The 20637-nt window shown below is 39.1% G+C and overlaps 1 protein-coding gene across 10 annotated transcripts in view; it reads left to right on the top strand.

The window, feature by feature from the left end:
• The window catches only part of tenm3 (teneurin transmembrane protein 3), a 451194-nt gene that overhangs the window by 302436 nt on the left and 128121 nt on the right, over positions 1-20637 (top strand). For 6 of the 10 annotated variants that reach the window (XM_057842847.1, XM_057842851.1, XM_057842848.1 and 3 more), the window contains 4 exons: positions 736-936; positions 6316-6501; positions 6865-6891; positions 17264-17410. In XM_057842847.1, the coding sequence (XP_057698830.1) occupies positions 736-936; positions 6316-6501; positions 6865-6891; positions 17264-17410 (561 nt within the window). The remainder of the gene's footprint in view (positions 1-735; positions 937-6315; positions 6502-6864; positions 6892-17263; positions 17411-20637) is intronic. The other 4 variants (XM_057842853.1, XM_057842852.1, XM_057842850.1 and 1 more) reach the window with 1 other exon arrangement.

Below are 20637 nucleotides of genomic sequence, written 5' to 3'. Positions count from 1 at the left end.
ATGTTTGGCTGGTTTCAGTTAAAGCAGACACTGTATTTTCATCTGTGGGATTTTGACAAAGATCAGATCTCATTCGATGTTGATTTTATGCAGAAATGTGAGAAATTCCAAAAGCTTCAGATACTTTTTCATACCACTGTATTTGTGTCAAACTTGAATACGCATTACTTAAACAACAAATATGTGCTTTTTGCAATTTAATATTCCTGACTGTCACTTGAGACATTAAATACTATAAATTAGTTTCAGATTAGTCAAATCCTTGGTTTTGTTAATCTTTTGTGAATATGAGTTTGTGAGAGCGAAGTACAATTTAAGACATGAAATTCACCCCAGAAAAGCAGGAATTGTGAATTTGCGTGGACATGTGTGTATGTATGTGCGAACTGTAATCCTATTAAAGATATCGCTGTGTGTGCAAATGATGTTATGTATGGCATAAAGGATTTCCAGGAAAAAACTGACAAATTGTGCAAAAAAAAAAAAAGGCATGAATATCTAGGAATATTACAGATTATACCCTTATGTGTGGAATATACTAAGTGATTTGTTGATGGGTAGATTGCTTGGCATTATTATATGTAATTTATTTTATAAGAATATGCCATTCATATTTTAGTTCATCTTTTCTATACTCTGTATAGCGACTTCCTACCGCTATAGCAACTTTAAGGAATTGTTGGTAAAATGATTATGGTTATATTTCAATTAATCCCTTTTTATCTGTGCCTCCAGTGGATTGCATAGATCCCAGTTGTTCAGCCCATGGGGTGTGCATTCATGGCGAATGTCACTGCCAGCCAGGCTGGGGTGGAGCAAGCTGTGAAATTGCCAAGGCTATGTGTCCGGACCAGTGTTCAGGTCATGGCACATACAACACAGAAACCAGTACTTGCATCTGTGACCAGAATTGGACTGGGCCAGATTGTTCCTTAGGTGGGTATCATGTCATGCAATAACCATGAGGTAATACCGACACAGTAACATATTTCTCAGAATTCGTTGGCACATAATAAGCTCAGTATCAGTGTGTGAGTTTGTCTTGGTCGTATTATGATGCAGGAGGACCATATCATTGACACTGAACTCACAACAGTTTCTGATATTGTGTTGTATTCAAACTATATACAGCATAGGGATGTGCCATCTTAGGCACCCAACGATTCGATTCCATTCTATTACGATTCAGGGTGCTACGATTCAATTATTGAACGATGATCACGGTATTGACCATGATCACGGTTATCACGATTTGTTGGGCCTCATATTGTTCGTTACTAATTAATAAAGTAGCCAAACAAATGTATGTCCATTATTTATTTAAAATATCCTAATGATCCAACAGGAACGATGGAAACATGCCCATACAACAAAAAACAGTACTTATTTGTCAACATGCTTATACAACACACAGCTGGCCTTGAGATGCTCTTTTTCACAAGAAGGTGCAAAAACATTAGCTTTTTCAAAGGCAGTACTTAGTTCTCTTAACAATACAATAAAATTTAAACTGGTGGAATGAATTCCACATTTTCTGGAAACAAACAAAGTGTCTTTAGAAATAAGACTTCTTATAACCAATATACTTTGTTTTCACAGATTTCTGTACTATTTCGCATGTTTTTAGTGTTACCGCTGTACTTAATCCTGGTTTTATTCATTCTGCATCTGGAGTAACTTTTGTACACCACCAAACAAATTGACATGGAAATACAGGTTAGCGAAGTTGCTAATTAATATAGTGTTTGGCGCTAACTAGTATTATCTCAAAAACAACATCAATAAAAGCTAAACAGTACAAGAGGTTTCGTGTACTCACCTCTGATAGACGGACACGGGACTTAGCAAAACATTAGGGAGTTTTTTGCAATTAACACGACTTGAACCTACTGCTGGACAACTGAAAGACAAGGAGCAACATAACTATCTCTCTTCCCGCTCTAAAAAATAACTTGCGCACAGAAGAGGACCCAAAGCGCGACCGCCGGGGCCCTGCCTGTCTCATATACCCCTTTCCCACTGGCCAAAAAACCCGTGTCAACCCGCTAACAATCGGCTTTTGGTGGCAGTGGGAAAGGTGCAGCAACCCGCCTCGACCCGTGTCAATCAACCCGCCAAGCGACCCGCGTTAAAATCACCTCGGCTCTGATCGCCATGTGTGAAAGCAAAACCCCGGGTCAACAGTCAACACCCTAATTTACGTGGTGACGTAGGCTAGCACGTGATGCGTCATAACAAAAAACAAAAACCATGTGCTCTAGCCCGGATCCACATACGGCAAACAGTCGGTGTAGCAGCGTTAGCAATAGCCATAACAGATGAAACAAAGACTCTTCTCCTCCTTCTGTGACGTACACGACTCCTTTCAATTTCAAACCAAAATTTACGTCGCCTACGTTGCCTCAGCACAAGCACAGTGTTGATCCTTTGCTGCATTTCGACCATTTTGCGGGCAGTAAAAAGCATGAAAACAGAGAACACAAACGGAAAGGAGGCTTCTATGTTGCTTTGCATTGTTAAATTCCTTGAACTGAATGAATTCGGTCTCAGTTGTCAAAGCGCATCTTAGCGTGGTGACGTCACGCACCTTACGCACGGCTGAGGAGGGGTGGGGGTTAGACGGGTGAAAAAAAAAAAAAAGACACGGTTTTTTTCGTCAATGGGAAAGGTGCCAAATGCCAATTGCTAGTGGGATGCATCGGCTTGGAAAAATGCGCGTTGACCCACTAGTTTCAGTGGGAAAGGGGTAATACACTTTTTTTTTTTTTTTGAGTCTTTAGAACAGGCGTAAATCTCTCGCTCAGTAACTTCAGCGGCATCCATCATAATGTTGTGCGTGCCTCCATTAAGGGGTCCGGGCGGCAGACGTGTTTTGAATTTCGTTCCGCTACTAGCGGCTGTCATAAAGTTTTTAGGGAAAATCATCGTTTTTGAACATCTATGAATCGTAATGGAATCGTCACGTGTCAAATCTCGATGCATCTAATAATCAATTTGTTGGCACACCGCTAACTGCTGTAAGGGATGCTGGTCTTTCAAGGAGGGGAAGCTCAATTTCGGCCTACCTCATAAAATGTGTCCGATTATTAATACGTAAATTATACCCTCCGCTATTTGTGACGGTGGAAGGGCTCAGTGACACCCGCTGCTCGGTTAGCGACAGAAACTATAGAGCACAGGTGTCAAACCAATTCCAGAAAGGGCCTAGTGGGTGCAGGTTTGCTTTCCAACCAATGAAGAGGACACCTTTTCACCAATTAGATCTTTTACATGTGTAATCAGTTAAACTTTGTCAGGTGCTGCTTGTTTCAGCAGGAAGTTCATTGGTTAAACTCTCTGCGTGTTATCGGTTGGAACAAAATCCAGCACCCACTAGGCCCTTTCTGGAATTGGTTTGACACCTGTGCTATAGAGTAACTGAAGTCAGTCTCCAAACACAAGCAGCTACAAACGAAAAATAAAGACATAGAAATAAAAGCTTGATTTTTCGCTAGCCGCTCAAATGATATGCAAAGTCTCCGGTTCAGCTCAGAATAACAGAATAAAAAAATTCTTCCGGGGATGCTTACACCACAAAATCACTGATTCGCTCATTTCGCTATCAATCAAAAATGGATTCAGCCTCACACAGATCATCCAATCATCATGCAGAGAAGCTGAGCGTCCTGGCTTGCTGAGCCGATGAGTGTGACAATCCCAACATTTATCCAATGACTTGTCTTGTTTCGCTGCGGTGGAACAAAATACTCTCAACTCTGAATATGCCCACTGTCCACACTGTATAAAGCACTGTGAAGTTGTGCGAATGAATGAAAATGAAGCTGCATCGTGACCAGTCCCAGATAGCAAAATATAACTGGAGCGGACATGGGCAAGATGTACAGCAAATTTCGGCACAATTTCGTAAAATTGATCTGCCCCAGTGCCTTTTTGAACAATGCTCCAAACTCATTATGGATTCACTTGCCGGATCAGCGAACATTTTTCGGCCAGAACTGGTGCAAAGTAGCAGGCATGACATTAATCTATGGCCCGGATATGGCACACATTTTACCTAATCTGGGCCAAATGTAGTCCAGATTCCCAGATGGCAAAATATAACTGGGGTGGACATGGGCCAGATGTAATGCAAAATTTGGCCTAATTTCTTAAAACAGAGCCGCCCCAAACTCAGGCAATGTCTACTTCCAGCAGGGTTTTTTAAAGATAAGGATATTGACCTAATACGTCGGGAAAAAATAATTACGTCCGCACCAGCACATTTGAAGAAAAAAAAAATCCACAGCCAATTTCATTCATTCATTTTTAAGTACATTCATGAAATGGGTGAAAAATAATTGTCCATAATACCACCATCCTTCTTCAATATGAAGCACTGAAACAGTTTGTAAATAAATGGAAGTAAAAAAGCACCTGTATAATTCACTCCAAATGTAAACATTGGTCTCATGTGTGACGTAGGGACAAAGTTTGCCGCAGTCAGTGCATTTCCACAGTTAAATCTTTGGTCATCAGTGTTTACATGATGGCACCACTAACACAGAATTCGCACATCTTCACTCTGGCCGCAGTTTTCAAGACCCACGTTTAAATGTGCGTGTGCGTGTGCGTATGGATGATGGACCAAACTGTAGAAAAAGTTATTTTTTGCCAAATACCCTGCTACACGTAGACATGGCCTCAGCATGTATTCACTTGCGGGATTAGGAAACAGTTTGGGCTATAAGTGGTCCAAAGCAGCAGAAACCACAATGTTGGGCCCGGATAAAAAGATTATTTTATTTGGAACAAGCCATTCTACATTAAAGATGACTCATTTTAAGACTGTAAACAACGTATTGCATTTTTTAAGGTTCTGGGGTAACGGGGGACGCAAGCGCAAAGACAGGAGGGAAACTGGTAGTGGTAACAAAAGTGTATTGACGGTTAGAGGTAGTGTCAGATAGTGTCTAAAGAATCCGGTGGGCAATTTGGTAATTGAACAGGGGAAAGGCCAGGCAGGCGTTCTGGCAGGCAAGTACTACAGAATCTAACTGGGAAAAAAAACAAAAATGAGCTCAAGTTTAAGATTACACGATTCTTTGCTAGCTGACACCTGCAGTCACAAACCTGGAGTTGAGTTGTTGATCTTGTAATGATGTTAGGCCAAAAACCGGTTTAAGTAAGCTGCTGACGATGATCACGGGCACCTGGACCCGGGCTTACCCATCTTTCTAATCCTGCAGTCAAGGCAGTGACACAAATACACACACACAAGCAGGAAGAGTGGTGCTCAGGAGCCTTAGCAGTATTTCAACATTGAAACATTGACAGCAATACAGAGTAAGTGTTTTCTTCCTCCATATGTTGTTCTGTAACAAATTTTTAATTACTTAACAGACATGGCAGAACACTTGAATACACTGGCCATTGAGGGAAAGCTCAAAGGTTTCACAAGCTGTAGACCTCGGGCTTTTTGATGATAAATGATTTAATGATAAAGGACTCTCAAATAAAATACTGAGTTGTGGACAGTTTAAACACAATTTAAACATATTATAGTATGATTCATTGAACAAAACGGAAAATTTAATACTGAAAATGGTTTTGATACAAATCTGTCCCAGATTGGGTAACATGTTTGCCATATCTGGGGCATACATGTGGTTTCTGCTACGTTGGACCAGTTCTGGCCCAAACCCTTTGCCGGATCAGCAAAGATTTGGCAAGGGAATCCATTTTGACTTTGACCTGTTGTTCAAAAAGGCACTGGGGTGGATCCATTTTACAAAATTGGGTCAAAATTTGCAGTTCATCTGACTCATGTCCGCTCCAGCTATATTTTGCTATCTGGGTAACGTTAACGCTCGAAAAATTTGCCGTCGGCCGAGATGTTGTGTCTTGCATGTTCTCCTGTTTAGTGTCGAAGCGCGGATGCCCGCCTTCCAGGGGCACTCCCGCGTTAAATTTCTGATTTCGGGCACATCCGGTCTGCGCGGTCCGTCCCAGTGTGTAACCTGTCATTTAGACTGTCAGATTGATGATCCCGGCCACATCTGGCATTCAGCGGGCGTGATTCTTATGTGAATCTGGCGAGCTGAGGCTGGATCCGGCTTGCAGTCACCTGCTATTTGGGGTGATAAGAAGCTAATTCCAAACAAAAGTTGTGTGCGTTGTAGCGCATATTTAGTCAATGACATGTACACACAACAGTTAACATTCGATCACTTCTTTTTTGCCATTTTAGGGGATGGTGAGCTTCCCTTGCAGTCTTGGAGCAATTGCCACTGGTAGACGGTATCATCTGTTTGTCATGTATTTTCTTTCTCCCAACAGAGCTGTGTGAAGTGGACTGTGGAAACCACGGCATTTGTTATGGTGGTTTGTGTCGGTGTGAGGAGGGATGGACTGGACTTGTATGTGATCAGAAGGCCTGCCACCCATTGTGTAGCAAGAACGGGGTGTGTAAGGAGGGAAAGTGTGAGTGTGACCAGGGCTGGACTGGGGAGCATTGCAATATTGGTAAGTGTTAAAGCAGACTATATATAGTGCATCCTACTGCCAGACTGTGGGGTTTTTAGTTGTTTTATTTTTTTACTGATGTCAGAAAATATCTAATTTTACGCCAGCACAAAATTATTGCCACTCTTTGCACATTTTAGCACTTTTCTTAAAACACATTCATGTATAAATATAAGGACCTTTAACCACTTACAGTGCAATTTGTTGTCAAACAGACTGACAGCAACAGTTCACTGTCTAGTAGCAGTGGTATTTCTTTACAACGTGCCAATATTCTGCACTAAAGTTAAAGTTCTTTCTATCTTTCTCTTTCTTTCTTCCTTTCTATTTCTTTCTTCCTTTCTTTCTTTTCCCCCTTAAAAGCTCACAATCCGGATATTAGAGTAAAAGGTAGTATACTCTTTTTCCTTTTTCCACTAGCCATTTGCCGTTCTCTTCTTCATTTACTATTCTCATCATTCTCATACATCATGGATGTGTTAATTTGGCTATCAGCTAAACAAATGCAGTTTAATATATTTGCAACTGCCACCAATTCCATCTCATGAATAGTTTTTCACGGTGTTTGATATTGTATAGTATTAGCAGGGCAATAGTTTCTAGTACATTCACTAAGCCCCAAAATGTATAGTGCATTTCTTTTCCGGTAAAAGCCACATTTTTTCCCCAAATTTACTGCATTACATTTTTACAGTACCGAGGAGTGTTTATTGACAGTTAAATGTCCTAACATTGTTGGAGACTATTTCTGACCTTAAATTATGATTGCAAACTATGGAAAATGATTAAAACGCAAACCTGTATCTTATGTCACTTCGGCTTTGTTGAAAAGGAAGGTGGCTGTCTCTACATCCCTTGTTTTCGGTGTGGCAATATTTATTTTCTTTAACCTGGGGCAGTCATGATGAATATTTTCCTTCCTCAGACAAGCTCACTATTGCTCAAACAAAACTATTAAATGTATAATATAAATGATGAAATCTTGAGTTTGTTTTCACTCCAAGCTTTACCATTCTATTCCTCTTGCGTTATTGTATTCTGTTCTTCGCCCATTCTTTTTTAGATAGGTTTAAACCAGTGCTTTTTAATTCGGCGGGAGACTAGGAAAGACCAGTCTGTTTACTATGTCTAAAAAAAATTTCAGCGGACAGCAGGAAGCCATATTAATTAAGACGTCACTTAAAGACATGAGACCCAAATCACATTAATAAGCCAATTGATTTTTTTTCTGCATAAAACGTGCCGAATATTGCTAACAATTGCTTTGTCAGTGTTACGTCAGTAAACCAGCAAGCGCTGGTAGCATCAAATAAGGTGGATACCAAGTTGCTCAGTGCAAAATTTGCCTGCCCCAAAACAATGTTGTTTTTGGCAGCTCTTTAAATTTTCGTCTTAGTCTTAGTTTTTGGACGACAATACTTGACTTAGTCATATTTTAGTCATCTCAAAATGTGTTCACCTTTGTCTAGTTTTTGTTGACAAAAACTCAAGACTAATTCCGTCTAGTTTTAGTCAACGTTTAATTAAAAATGTTTTCGTCTTTAAAATTAAAAAAAATAATAATAATAATTATACCCACCAGGACGCCACGAACTGTATGTAAAAAAAGTTGTCTGAGAGTTTAAGAGGACGCTCGCCGTTAGCAATAGCCTGCTGCTAATGAGAACGTGAATGCAATGCTAATGCTACGAGCTACATTTAATGTGTGATGATTATTCAGCACAGAGAGTTTAAGAGGACGCTTGCCATTAGGAACAGCCTGATGCTAACGTTAATGATATGCTAATGCTACGAGTTACATTTAGTGTGTGACAATCACTCAGCACAGAGAGTTTAAGAGGACGCTTGACGTTAGCAATAGCCTAATGCTAACATGACTGCTATACTAACGCTATGAGTTACATTTAGTGTGTGATGATCACTCAGCAAAGACCTTTAAAGGCTAAAGCAACATTGCATTTTCTCTCTTCTTCAAGAAAAATCTTAGCGAGTGTATCTCAAAACAGGCAATGGGAAAACTGGAGAGGACACTAGCGGCTTAATTGGAGGGGTGCAGCACGTCACAGGAGTGACACAACCAGACACACATTGTGAACATGTGACAAAAACTATGGCGCATTTTCGTCTCGTCAGACGAAAACTTGCATTCATGTCGTTATGTTTTAGTCTTCCAAGACCCGTTTTTAGCTTGTTATTGTCTTGTCATCGTCATGAAAAAATTGTTCTTTGACGAAATATTTTCGTGATAGTCATCGTTGATGAAAACAACACTTCAGCAAAAATAACATCTGTCCCTCTATCCAATGACACTGTCGTTTTTGTTCTGTTAATTTTTGCCTTTTTTTTTCTTTTTTGGTCAAACGAATGGCCCCCCTGCGGGTCCATTTTGCGATAAATGGGGCTGTGAGTCACGTCATCACTCGAAATTAATATCTTAAGACCCCCGTTTACTGCAAAATGGACCAGAAGGGGTGCCATTTGTTTGTGCTACGTTTGGGGTAGTTGTTGGGACACCCCTCTGTTATTCAGAGAGTTGGTATGCGCCGTCAGCCGCGGGAAATGGTTTCGGAAAAGCTGCGATTGACGTCATCTCTCGAAATGTCAATATCTCAAAAACGAAAGCAGCACGAACAAAAAATTTTACAGCACAAACGTAGCATAAAAAAGTAGCACAATTTCGGGCCCATTTTGCAATAAATGGGGTGCTGCGTGACGTCATCACTTGAAATTAATATCTCAATATCTCAAAAACGATACCAGCACAAACTAATTTTTTTACAGCATAAACGATTGACACCATTTTTAGCATTTTTTTTTTTTTTTATCAAATCGGGGTGCTCGTTGACGTCAGATTGACCTATAAAATAATTTTAAATATCTTAAAACCAATAGCAGCGCAAACAAAAAAAAAAATATATAGCACAAACGGGCACAAACGTAGCACAAATTGACATCATTTTTATATAAATTTGTGTCTGACTGGAGCCAACTTCAGGGAGGTCTGTTTTTAATTTTTTTGATGACTTTAAACATACCTGTCACAAATAGCAGAATGAATAGTTCTTTCCATTAGTACTCGTGAAAATGTCTACTTATTTCATTTTCTGACAGCAACTTGCTCAGTTTATTATTTTTTTTATTGATCTCTATCTTAATTTTGTTATTTCACTTTGTAAGGTTATAATTTGGCATATGGAATAATTATTTTACTTATTTTCTTACCTGTTTTAATATTTTTTCATTTGTCTTTGTTTAGGCAAAATACATTGAAAATAAAATAACGCAACAATTTTGTTTTTTTTTCGATTGAAAATTTAATGCACACGTGGAAAATTATACCCACAAAGTTACTTGCAGGAATGTTGCAATAAGAAACATGAGTTCCACCCACGGTTTAGAAAGTTCATCATCAATATCGGTGGTCGACATCAAAGTCCTCATTCTATTATCATTATTATTTAATTTAATGTCCTGATTAGAAGAAAACAAAAAGTTATTCATAGGATCCAGCATCCTCGCGACCCCCGTGAATATAAGCATTTTTGATACTACTTTAGCTTGAGTCCTATTTTTCAAAAGTAGCAGCACTCCAACTTAAGTACTATTTTTCTCCACTCAGCCCCCCTCTGCCTGTGAGTGGATGGATTTCAGTTAAGAAGAAGTCCTTTCTAACACTGATTCTGTCAGATTTGTGTACCGTGAGGAAAATAGGACCTTTGTTTACATAGATCTTTGATATCAACCCACAACAAAATGGGAACAAAGACAAAAATGTTGCATTTATACATTTGTATTATTATGATTGCTTAGATCAGATATAGTGACTGTTAGTCTTTCTCTATGACTTTTACTCTTCACTCCACTCCCATGATCCCAGCTCTTCCTAAAACCCCCTTTTTTTGACTGTAGTTTTCATCTCTGTTCATTAACGAGTATATGTAGCTGCTTTTGTTCAATTTTCTTTCCCTAATTTTCCTCCCTTTCTTCCCTCGTGCCCTCTCCTTTTCTAAGGATATAAAGGTAATCTATTAATTTTTAAAGGCTTATTTACAGGTTTCACTGTCACAAAGTACAAACACTTCAAATACATTGTTTTGTTTGTACAGGTAGATCTATTTGTTTAGTTCTTATTTTCCATTTAATTGTTTTGATTTGTTTTTATTTGTGTCTCTCTTTGTGAGTGTATCTCATGTTTTGTGTATTTATTTTTTGTTGTCATTTTCTATATATTATATTTCTCATGATTACGCTCTTTATTGTCCTGGTTAGGAATGGGAACTTCTATTGTTGAAACTCACACACAAAACACAGATAATAGTATATGTGCCCCTGTTGTTGTCTTGCAATCAGGAGCTTGATGTACAGTATATGCTTGTGTTGATTTAGCCACTTTGCTGTCCGTCTGTCTACCGATTATCTCCACTCCATGCTGTCCCATAATCTACCCATCTACATAGAACATACCCATATCCTGTGTCGTCACCCTCCCTCACCTGAAGCTGAATTCCTCATTCTGTAATTTGTAAGGCTTGCTTGGCTTTTCGATTTGTTTTTTTATTCACATAATTAGCTTCTCTGTTTATTTTGTGGTAATGGAATGCTTCACAGAGACATCAAATAGAGTCTGTATAGGCATGCTGTACAAACAACCTGACCATCCTTAGTTTTTATGTCATTCTCTCTTCTGGTTGCGTTTTCACATGGATTTAAACTTGTGATTAGTCCCCCACCCAACATGCACCCGCATGTGTAGGTGTGCGTGTGTGTGTATTGGGCATGTGCTGGTATAAGATTCTGATGGTATGATAACCTTAAGCCAAAATATCACGGTTTCACAGTACCACGGTCCACGGTATTGCTATTACAGCTCTAAAATGTGTTACTTTGTTACTGGGTTAAGAAAAAAAAATCCATTGAACAGAATTTGCAAATTGGAACATAAGTGCAATGTTAAGCTAAATTAAAAATGACAACAACAAAAAAAAACTGAAATATTAAAAATAAAATTAAAATAAATGCAGTCCTTTAGGTAAGCCGAAACCCACAGCCACAGTTTAAAATAACATCAGAACAAAAATAATTAAATTATTTTCCAAAAAAAGCACGTGTGTATGACTCGTATCATGTTTAGAATATACACACACCCTTTCCCAGCACGGACAACTGCCAGAGAGGAAAAAACCCACCATGTTTTACCACCACTAGACACCCTAAACACACTGGAATTAACTCTCGTAGCTGGTGGGAACCGTTCATGACAGTGTTTACTAACCTTTAATTTTGTATAAATGAGAAATCATATCGGAAGTGTTGCCTCCTTGGAACCCACCCTCCACAAACATGTTTTACATGTCGCTTGGTCATCTTTCTCTAAGCCTTGGCCGTTTTTTTTCCTGTAGCCAAAGTATTTCCATACCAACGATTTTGTTTTCTTCGATGGGGGGAAAAAGTTCAGGACTTTTCACCTCCTCCCCCCATCGTGTAGCACAGTTGACTCACTGACACTGAACTTGTGGGGGAGGGTTGAGCTTTGCAGCTGCAAAGCAAGGGATTTCTCCCAGCATTTTTGGGACATAAAAAGTAGATGTGTATGTGTGTATACATATATACTGTATATATTAGGTGTTTAACAGTACACACAAATCACGGTTCGGTACAACATGGAAAACAAAAAAGAATTTTAGTGACAGTTTGGTATAAAGGTAGTCCCCGGGTTGCGTACAAGTTCCGTTCATACGCTGGTGACGAATTTCTGTGTTAGTCGGAAATTCGGATTACCGAACCCGTACCCGTAGGAATTGATATTACGTACCCGAACTGTACCCCTAAATAACCCCCAAATCTCAAAATAACTACCCAAAAACATGTATTATACGTCATCGTACCGACCTCGCTAAGATGTTGGAGCAACTACTATACGGGAATAGAAGGAATGAATTGCAGCCACTGAATTGTTTATTTCCATCAAAAACAAACATGTAAAGATCTATACACACGGATTTTGAATTGATACAAGAATTGCGTGACGTAAAAGTTAATAAAGTACTGTAATTTATCCGCTGTAAGACGCAGATGACTACAATCTGCACCCACAAAATTTCTCCTAAAACAACAATATTTGTTCACATATATAAGCCACACTGGACGATGAGCAGCAAGTTTCCCTATTGTATAGATATGTAGCTTATTATCCTTTAAAAATCCATAAATTAGCCAAATTGGACCTCAAACCACAGGGTTAAAGGGGAGGGGTAAAAACATATTGGCTGACCGGTTAGCACGATGCTTCACAATTCCGAAGCCTTCAAGTGTAGCGTTTTCATCATATCCAGTTATTCCAGTTCCCTACCAAATCCCTAAAACATGGATGCGAGACAGATTGAACACCCCATCTTGTCCTTAGGGATGGATGTGGATGTGTATGATTGTTCGTCTCATTGTCCCCTGCACATAGTCAGTTGAGATAGGCTCCGTTACTGCAGACCTTCGTGAGGATATGCAGAACAGGAGGTGAATCAATGAATGAAAGATTTATGCGAGCATGCTCACGTACACACGACTGTATTGAAAGCTGTGCAGTGTAAATAATTTTTAATTTCAGGCTATCCAAGTGGTTCATGTGAAACTGCAATATTTCAGCCTTTGTCTCGTATGTGTTTTAATCAACAGATTTGTCATCTGTCATCTAAGGAATACATTTTTCCTCATTCTTTGGGCTTGAACCAATATGACTTTTTGAAGATGAGGTGCTACTAATATGCAACATATGAATTTATATGTGCCTTGATACTGTATGTGCTCAATGATATTTCATTTCAAGGTGTCAAATGCTTTATGGCATACAAACATTTTTTTATGTCCTGTTTAATAATTATTGATCCATAACACTCATTAGTCAGATGACCGAAGTTTATTTGTATTGTACAATATGCACTTTTTCACATGCTGATAACTATAATTTATGCGTTACATTTTTGTATTTTGAGTTGACTGTAATTTGTCCACATCAATGTTCCCTCTGAGCTGCGCACGTGCACAATCGCACGCTGCTTGCACAAACTCAGCGCACAAAAAAATCTATGCAGTGCCCAAAAAAATTCAAAAATTCAACATAAATGTATAGTAGTGCCACTAGGACTACTAATGGCGCCGCAGTGATGTGTCAGCGTGACACTCCCATTGGTGCACTCGATACGGCAACGCGACGCTTCTATTGGTGCATTCGATACGGCAATGTGAGACTCTTATTGGTGCGCGACCCTCCCATTGGTGGGGTACTACACCACGATTGTATGTACCCTAATTTTCGCACTATAAGGTGCACCTGACTGTAATCTGCCACCCACCAAATTTGGCATGAAAACGGCATTCAGAGATAAGCCGCACTGGACTATAAACTGCAGCTGTTCTAACTGTATTATGGAATATTTAAACCAAAAGATATTAACCGGTAACACTTCTGTGAAAGTGGCATCATACGACTGTCACAAGACCAAATGAACATCAATTAACCAATTGGCTGCAAAGCTTCATTGCTTCAAGAAGCTTCATTTGGCCATCACTGATCCCTTGGGGGAGACAGTCAACCTCTGCTGCCACCTGCTTTCAACACTGTTGTTGTCCAACATGCCTCCTACCATGCATTGCAGCGCTACAGATGTTAATAGCAATCAAAATTCATGTTCTGTGCGAATTATTTCTTCAGTTACTGTTCCAGTTGTTTCATTAACTGCTATTTATGGTATATGGTACCACTTTATTTGATCCTCCACGAGATCTTAAAACGGTGCTAGCAAACATGCTAAAATGGCGGATATCTTTTAACATTGAATGGACGAAAGAGCATGAGTTCCTCGCCAAAAGCAGTCGAGACTCATTCCACAGTTTCTGCACACTTTGCCGATGTGACGTGGACGTGAGCAGCAGGGGAAACGCGGCCGTAGAACATTAAGCGGAGAGCGCGAAACATAAAATAATGAGGTGAGCAGCTGGTGCGTTGACATTGAAAACATTTTTTCCAGGAATCCTCATCGCCTGTGGATAACAAAGTAACAAAAGTAGCAGCTGAACTTTGTAAAGTTGTTCCTCATATAAACGGTTTACTTTTTTTGAGCAGTTCAATGTTCACATTGTTTTTACACAAAAAATTCTTAATAATTCTTTTTGTTAAAAATGTTCCTTGTTAATACTGTTGTTCTGCCAAAATATCCTACACTGGTGAAACGTCCACCAATGGTGAATTTCACACCCAAAGTCCTACCGTGTGCTTTCATCTCGTTTTGTTTGGATGCATACAGGAAGAACGTACTAAAAATGGCTTAAGAAAATACTTAAACATAACATCAAATAAGGGTCGTTTAAATACAGTATGTGACTAATGTGGTAAACAGATAAGCACTCTACTTCAAAGTAGGGCTGCAGCTATTGAATATTTTAGTAATCGAGTAATCGACTGAAAATTCTATCGATTAATCGAGTAATCGGATAAAACAAATATATTTTTAGGTGAAGAGCAATTATAAATATACATGAGAAAACAAGACATTTCATCTAATTTTGAACCATTTTCAGTCAATCAATGTCTTTATTTTCGATGTATATTGTTGAAAACAGCCAACAATTGCATCTCAGATGTAACTAGAATTAAAAAAAAAAAAAAAAAAAAAAAAAAAAAGACTAATTCACTGCTTTCACTCAAAAAACTTTAGATCTTATTACAAAAAAATATATATATATATCTTACCTAAAAATGCCGTTACGCTTGATAACACACATCACTTAAAAGTTTGGATTTTTTCCCACGTCTTTCAATTGAATTTCTCTTTGTGTCAAGCCATTTTTAAGTTCTAGTTAAGTTTTAAGTTAGTCTAAACTGTAAGTCCTGATAGGATTTAGAGTTTTTGCAGTGTTCAAAATAAATGTATGATACAGGCTGTATTGGAGCACATTAGCACCAGTGCTACTTGGTGTTTTATCCAGCAATGACTACTGAGCTAAAATTGATAGTTAGCATGATTAAGTTTTTATTTTACACCCTCATCACTCCACAATGCTATGTTATGTTAAAGCCTGTATGTAAGACACGTTAGCCAAGCATCGACAGTGGTCATAATTAATAGAAACCTAGCCCTCCGCAGGGCTAACATGACTTCAGAACAGGAACGTTAATCTTATTTATTAGCGCTTAGCGCTCTTTATTAGCGCTTAGCGCTCTACTGCTTTAAGATGGCGGCTGTTTACTAAAGCTGCCCAGACGCGGCCGAGTCTGTCATTTAGCATCTAGTTCAACATACATGTGATCTCTATGAGACGCATGAGACGCTACCTGTACCAACGTAGCATCGTATGGGCTAGTATTTAGCAACGTCGGCGTTGTTTGTGGCGGCTGTCGGCTGCAGTAAGTTTTTTTTTTTTTCCCCCTTCTTCCTCTCCGCACGTGACAGCGCGTTGTCCCGCATTAAAAGTAGTCCGAGCAAAACGTGATGCTGAGAGCTGTCATAATAAACGATTACTCGAGGTGAATAAAATTACTCGGATCAGTTTTTAAACTCGAGTTACTCGAGTTGCTCGAGTACTCGTTTCAGCTCTACTTCAAAGTTACCACAAGAAAGCACAATGCTTAAAAGCTATCAGACGAAAACACACGCCATACTGGCGTGTGGCCACAGCATACACATCTGATGTTGCTCACAGTGGTCCTCACTGTGCTGAAGGAGCTTGTGTGTCTGCTAAGACCAGGGATGGGCAAACTATTCCACAAGGGCCGCTGTGGGTGCGGGTTTTTGTTGCAACCCATCAAAAGGACACCTTTTCACCTATCTGGTGTCTTACAAGTGCAATCAGTTGATTGCAGTCAGGTGCTTCTTGTTTCCCCGGACCCCTCTAAACTGCCAGTGCAGGATCAGTTGAAACAAAGACCAGGACACATTGTCATCGCTCAGATACATGAAAAATTAGAGGGAACATTGGTCCACACTCGAAGATTTGTCTAAACCACATAGGGCATCCCTAGTCAAGCATTTTTTTTTTTAAATGCCTGCTTCTAAAATGGCAGCTTATTTGGGGGGCGGGGGGAATAACAACTTCGTTCTGAAGGGCTTTTTTAGCTATCATGAAGCGCTTAATTAAATGACAATTAGGATTCCACCAATTCTTTGGTAAATGAATAAAGTGCACTAACAATTAATAATGTGCATTGTATTCCATCCAAAGCAAAAAATAAATAAAAATAGAGATAATGTAATGAGTGGAGTAGGGAGACAAATTAACCCTCTGAAGCATTGATAGACATTCCGTATATACTGTATCTTTGTTTTGTAAGGACAAGTGTTTTTTTCCCCTTATTTTTTAAGACCAGTGCTGTGGCAACTATAGTTTACTTAATGGTGAATTGGTAGATCACGCAATTTGTTTCTTTTTCATCAGCTTGAACATGTAGGTCTCATAGTGTGTTGTAGATATTTGAGCCGATGTGTAAAGTCTTCAATGTGTACATTTTACACACTTTAACGGGCTGCCAACTGAGCCTGGGCTCTTTCTGACTTTGAATGAATGTATTAGCCCCGCCACAAATAGCCTTGTGAAGTGTCTTGGGCTTTGCTGAGGTGAGGGAAACACTCTTCGCTTTCTCACTTGTAGTAACTTCCACTAACTTTCCAAAATGTATATTGGTTGAAGCCTATTTCACACCCTGCTGGTCACATGTGATCCCATTCCACTCAAGCTGCTCTAACGCTGCAAATGTATTTTTGGCCCTGTCCAGAGGGTTGTCCAGGTCTCTGCAACAACAATGGAAGATGCACCCTGGAAGCGAGTGGCTGGCATTGTATCTGCCAGTCAGGATGGCGAGGAGCGGGATGTCATGTCGCCATGGAAACCATCTGTACTGATGGCAAGGACAATGAAGGAGGTATGTTCGCATGCAGCATAAAATGGATAAATAGAACAGTACTTGTGCAATAGACAATATATGGATTAATTGAAAGAGTGAATTAGAGGCATGTTGCAGAAGACAGAACACAGGTAAAAGTTCTTCTAGGAAGTCAAAGGACGCAAATATATGTTGCCTTAATCCACATTAAACAGTCGAGAGGAAAAGGAAGACACAGCTGCTTCTCTTAAGAGCATTATCCCAACAGACACGTCCTTACCAAATGGGTGTCTTGACACTTATTGCATCATTGACAAAGCCTGAAATAGGGGATGTCTCTGACTGTGACAAGGCAGCCGTCATCGCGTCAACCCCTTCGAGGGACGGCTCATAAAGTCCCAAAAAAAGACCAACTGAATTGTTAGTACTCCTAGTTTGAGACTTGGAAAGCTGTCCAGGATAATGACGATTAAAATCCCTGATGAGACGGTCACGCAGGATATTTCGAGGTGGGGCACACAAGATCTCTTGCCTTCTAACAGCACGGAAGTATCGCCCCCCCCCCCCCCCCATCCCATTTTTTTTAGGCGTGTGTGTGTGTGTGTGGTCAATGTATTTATTCAGATTTAGCATTGGAAATAGATACATATAAAATGTTTTTTTTTCACTTTTTTTCCCCAGAGTATAATTTAAAAAAAAAACTTTTACCGTATTTTTCGGACTATAAGTCACACCTGAGTAGAAGTTGCATCAGCCCAAAAATGGGCAATGAAGAGGAAAAAAAAAACATAAGTCGCACCGGAGTATAAATCGCATTTTGGGGGGGAAATTTACTTGATAAAATTCAACACATAGAAAAAATATGTCATCTTGAAAGGCAATTTAAAATTAAAAATACAATAGAGAATAACATGCTGAATAAGTGTAAAGTATGATAGTTATATGATGCATGAACAACGAAATGCGAACATGGCCAGTATGTTAACGTTACATAGCTATTAAGAGTTATTCAGATAACTATAGCATAAAGAACATGCTAACAAGTTTACCAAACCATCAGTGTCACTCCAAAACACCAAAATAACATGTGAAATGATATAATGTGTTAAAAGTCGCACCCCCAGCCAAACTATAAACTACATAACAAAAAAATGTATATATGATATATAAACTGTATATATATATATATATATATATATACAGGGGTGCACATAAGTGGTCCGCATGCGTACTGGCCGTAGACAAATGGTGTTATACTTGTATAGCGCTTTTCCACCTTTCAAGGTGCTCAAAGCGCTCTACACTACATTGCCATCTACCTACTGGTGACGCAGCAATGGGGGGTTCAGTATCTTGCTCAAGGATACCTAGGCGAGTTCATCAGGGCAGAGAATCGAACCCACAACCTCTAGGTTGGGGGGACAACTACTCTACCACTGAGCCACGCCATCCCCAAACGCGCTGGCCCTCAACGGCTTCCATATGCTTTTGCGTACAGATGGCTGACAACTGTATTTGCGGCGGACATGAGAAAATCACTTCTCAAAATGTCAAAGAGGCAGGCCCCACTGAGTAAAAATCTCCATGTTCCTCCACCCCCGTCAAAAGACAGACAGACGACAGAGACGTCACAGGAGCTACCAAAAAAAGGACTTTTGCTGAAAAGTGGCTGCAGGAGGTACCATGGCTAGAAGCAAATGATGCTCGCACGGAAATGTGGTACAAAATTTGCCGTGAGAGTCCCAATGTCGCTGATAAGAGCAGCGCATTTTATGTAGGGTCAAAGAATTTCAGCCATCCAAACTTTGAAAAGCACGAAAAAAACAGCATGTGGCAATTAAGCAAACTATCGATGTCAGACAGGACCCCACTCGCCCTATGGACAAGTGGCGGAATAAAGTTAATGAAGAACACCGCCATGCACTGACAAACATGTTTTTGCTCGCATTTCACAAAGCTAAACATGCACGTTCAATGAGCTCTTATGAGAAGGACATCCCACTTTTACAAAGGCTTGGAGTTAATGTGGGAGCCGCATAATGCCCTTTATTTTGAATTTGTGTTTTTATGTTTATTTCTTTACATTTCACTTCATAGTAATGGCAATTTTGTTGTGCCAGTTGATAATCAAGTATTAATTGTTAATATGATTAATTAAAGGTAATTGGCTCTAAATAAAGCTTGTCATAATTTTATCGCATCAGGCAGGTCGGCTCTCAAGCTCAATGAGGACCAAGTCACATCTCCAGGTCCTCCTCTGAGAACCTGGGCAAAAAAATATGTGCACCCCTGTGTATATATAAACTAAAAAATGCGACTTATAGTCTGAATAGTACAGTATGTACATATATATTTTACAAAATGGTTTTTATTAGCACTTCAAATGTAATATGTATGATGTTTTAAAGTTGTCCTACTGAATTATTTTTAAACATGAATAAAGTAGAAAAATGCTTGACTTAAAATGCTTCACTGAGTCCACTCAAATCCGCTCAAACTGCTCACTTACACACCATGAGTTGCCAAAGCAACTGTTTAACAAGTTAAACGATGATTAACGCATGCGGTGCTTTGAAGTTTCGGCTTCCAAGCATCTATGGCAAAATCAAACTTTAACGTCTGTCAATGATCTTTAACTTTAATAAGCAACCCCAGTGCACTCCCTGACCAAGAAAAGCGGCAGGAGCGAGAGTGAGATCTATGTGATCGGATCAGGATAGCTCTATAGAGGGACTTTTATTTATTTATTTTTTGGAAGAAAAAAAAAACTACGATGAACTGAGGGTGCAAAGTTTGAAGCGCGAAGTAGTGAGGGATCACTGAAGTTAAATTCCCTTGATTTTTTTTTTTTTAATCTACGAAAAATAATTGAAATTATCTGCCAGTACATCATGTAAATTTTACTCAGATTTCTTGAAATAAGAAAAATCGCTAGCTGCGTATAAGATTAACAGATTTATTTTAAGCAATAAATGAATATTTTTAACCTAAAAACAAGTTTGTTTGTCATAAATGTTCCTAATTCAAGAATATATATTGTCCAAAACAGTATTTGAAAGCCATTTTTTTCTTGATTGAGGTGAAAAATTACCAGTTTTTGGATTTATAAGTTCAATAAGAACAAATAATAATCTTAAAGTAAGTAGAATAATCAGACGCAATAATCTGTTAACTAGTCTTTAACTTTGAAAACTAGATGGAAACAATTATTTGACGAGATTGAAGAAAAATCTGATTAAGATGTTATAAATTTGCAGTGTGGGAAT

The sequence above is a fragment of the Corythoichthys intestinalis genome, chromosome 8 (genome assembly GCF_030265065.1).
Source record: "Corythoichthys intestinalis isolate RoL2023-P3 chromosome 8, ASM3026506v1, whole genome shotgun sequence".
In the NCBI taxonomy this organism is placed as follows: Eukaryota; Metazoa; Chordata; class Actinopteri; order Syngnathiformes; family Syngnathidae; genus Corythoichthys; species Corythoichthys intestinalis.
This window is presented reverse-complemented; position numbering and strand designations above follow the sequence as displayed.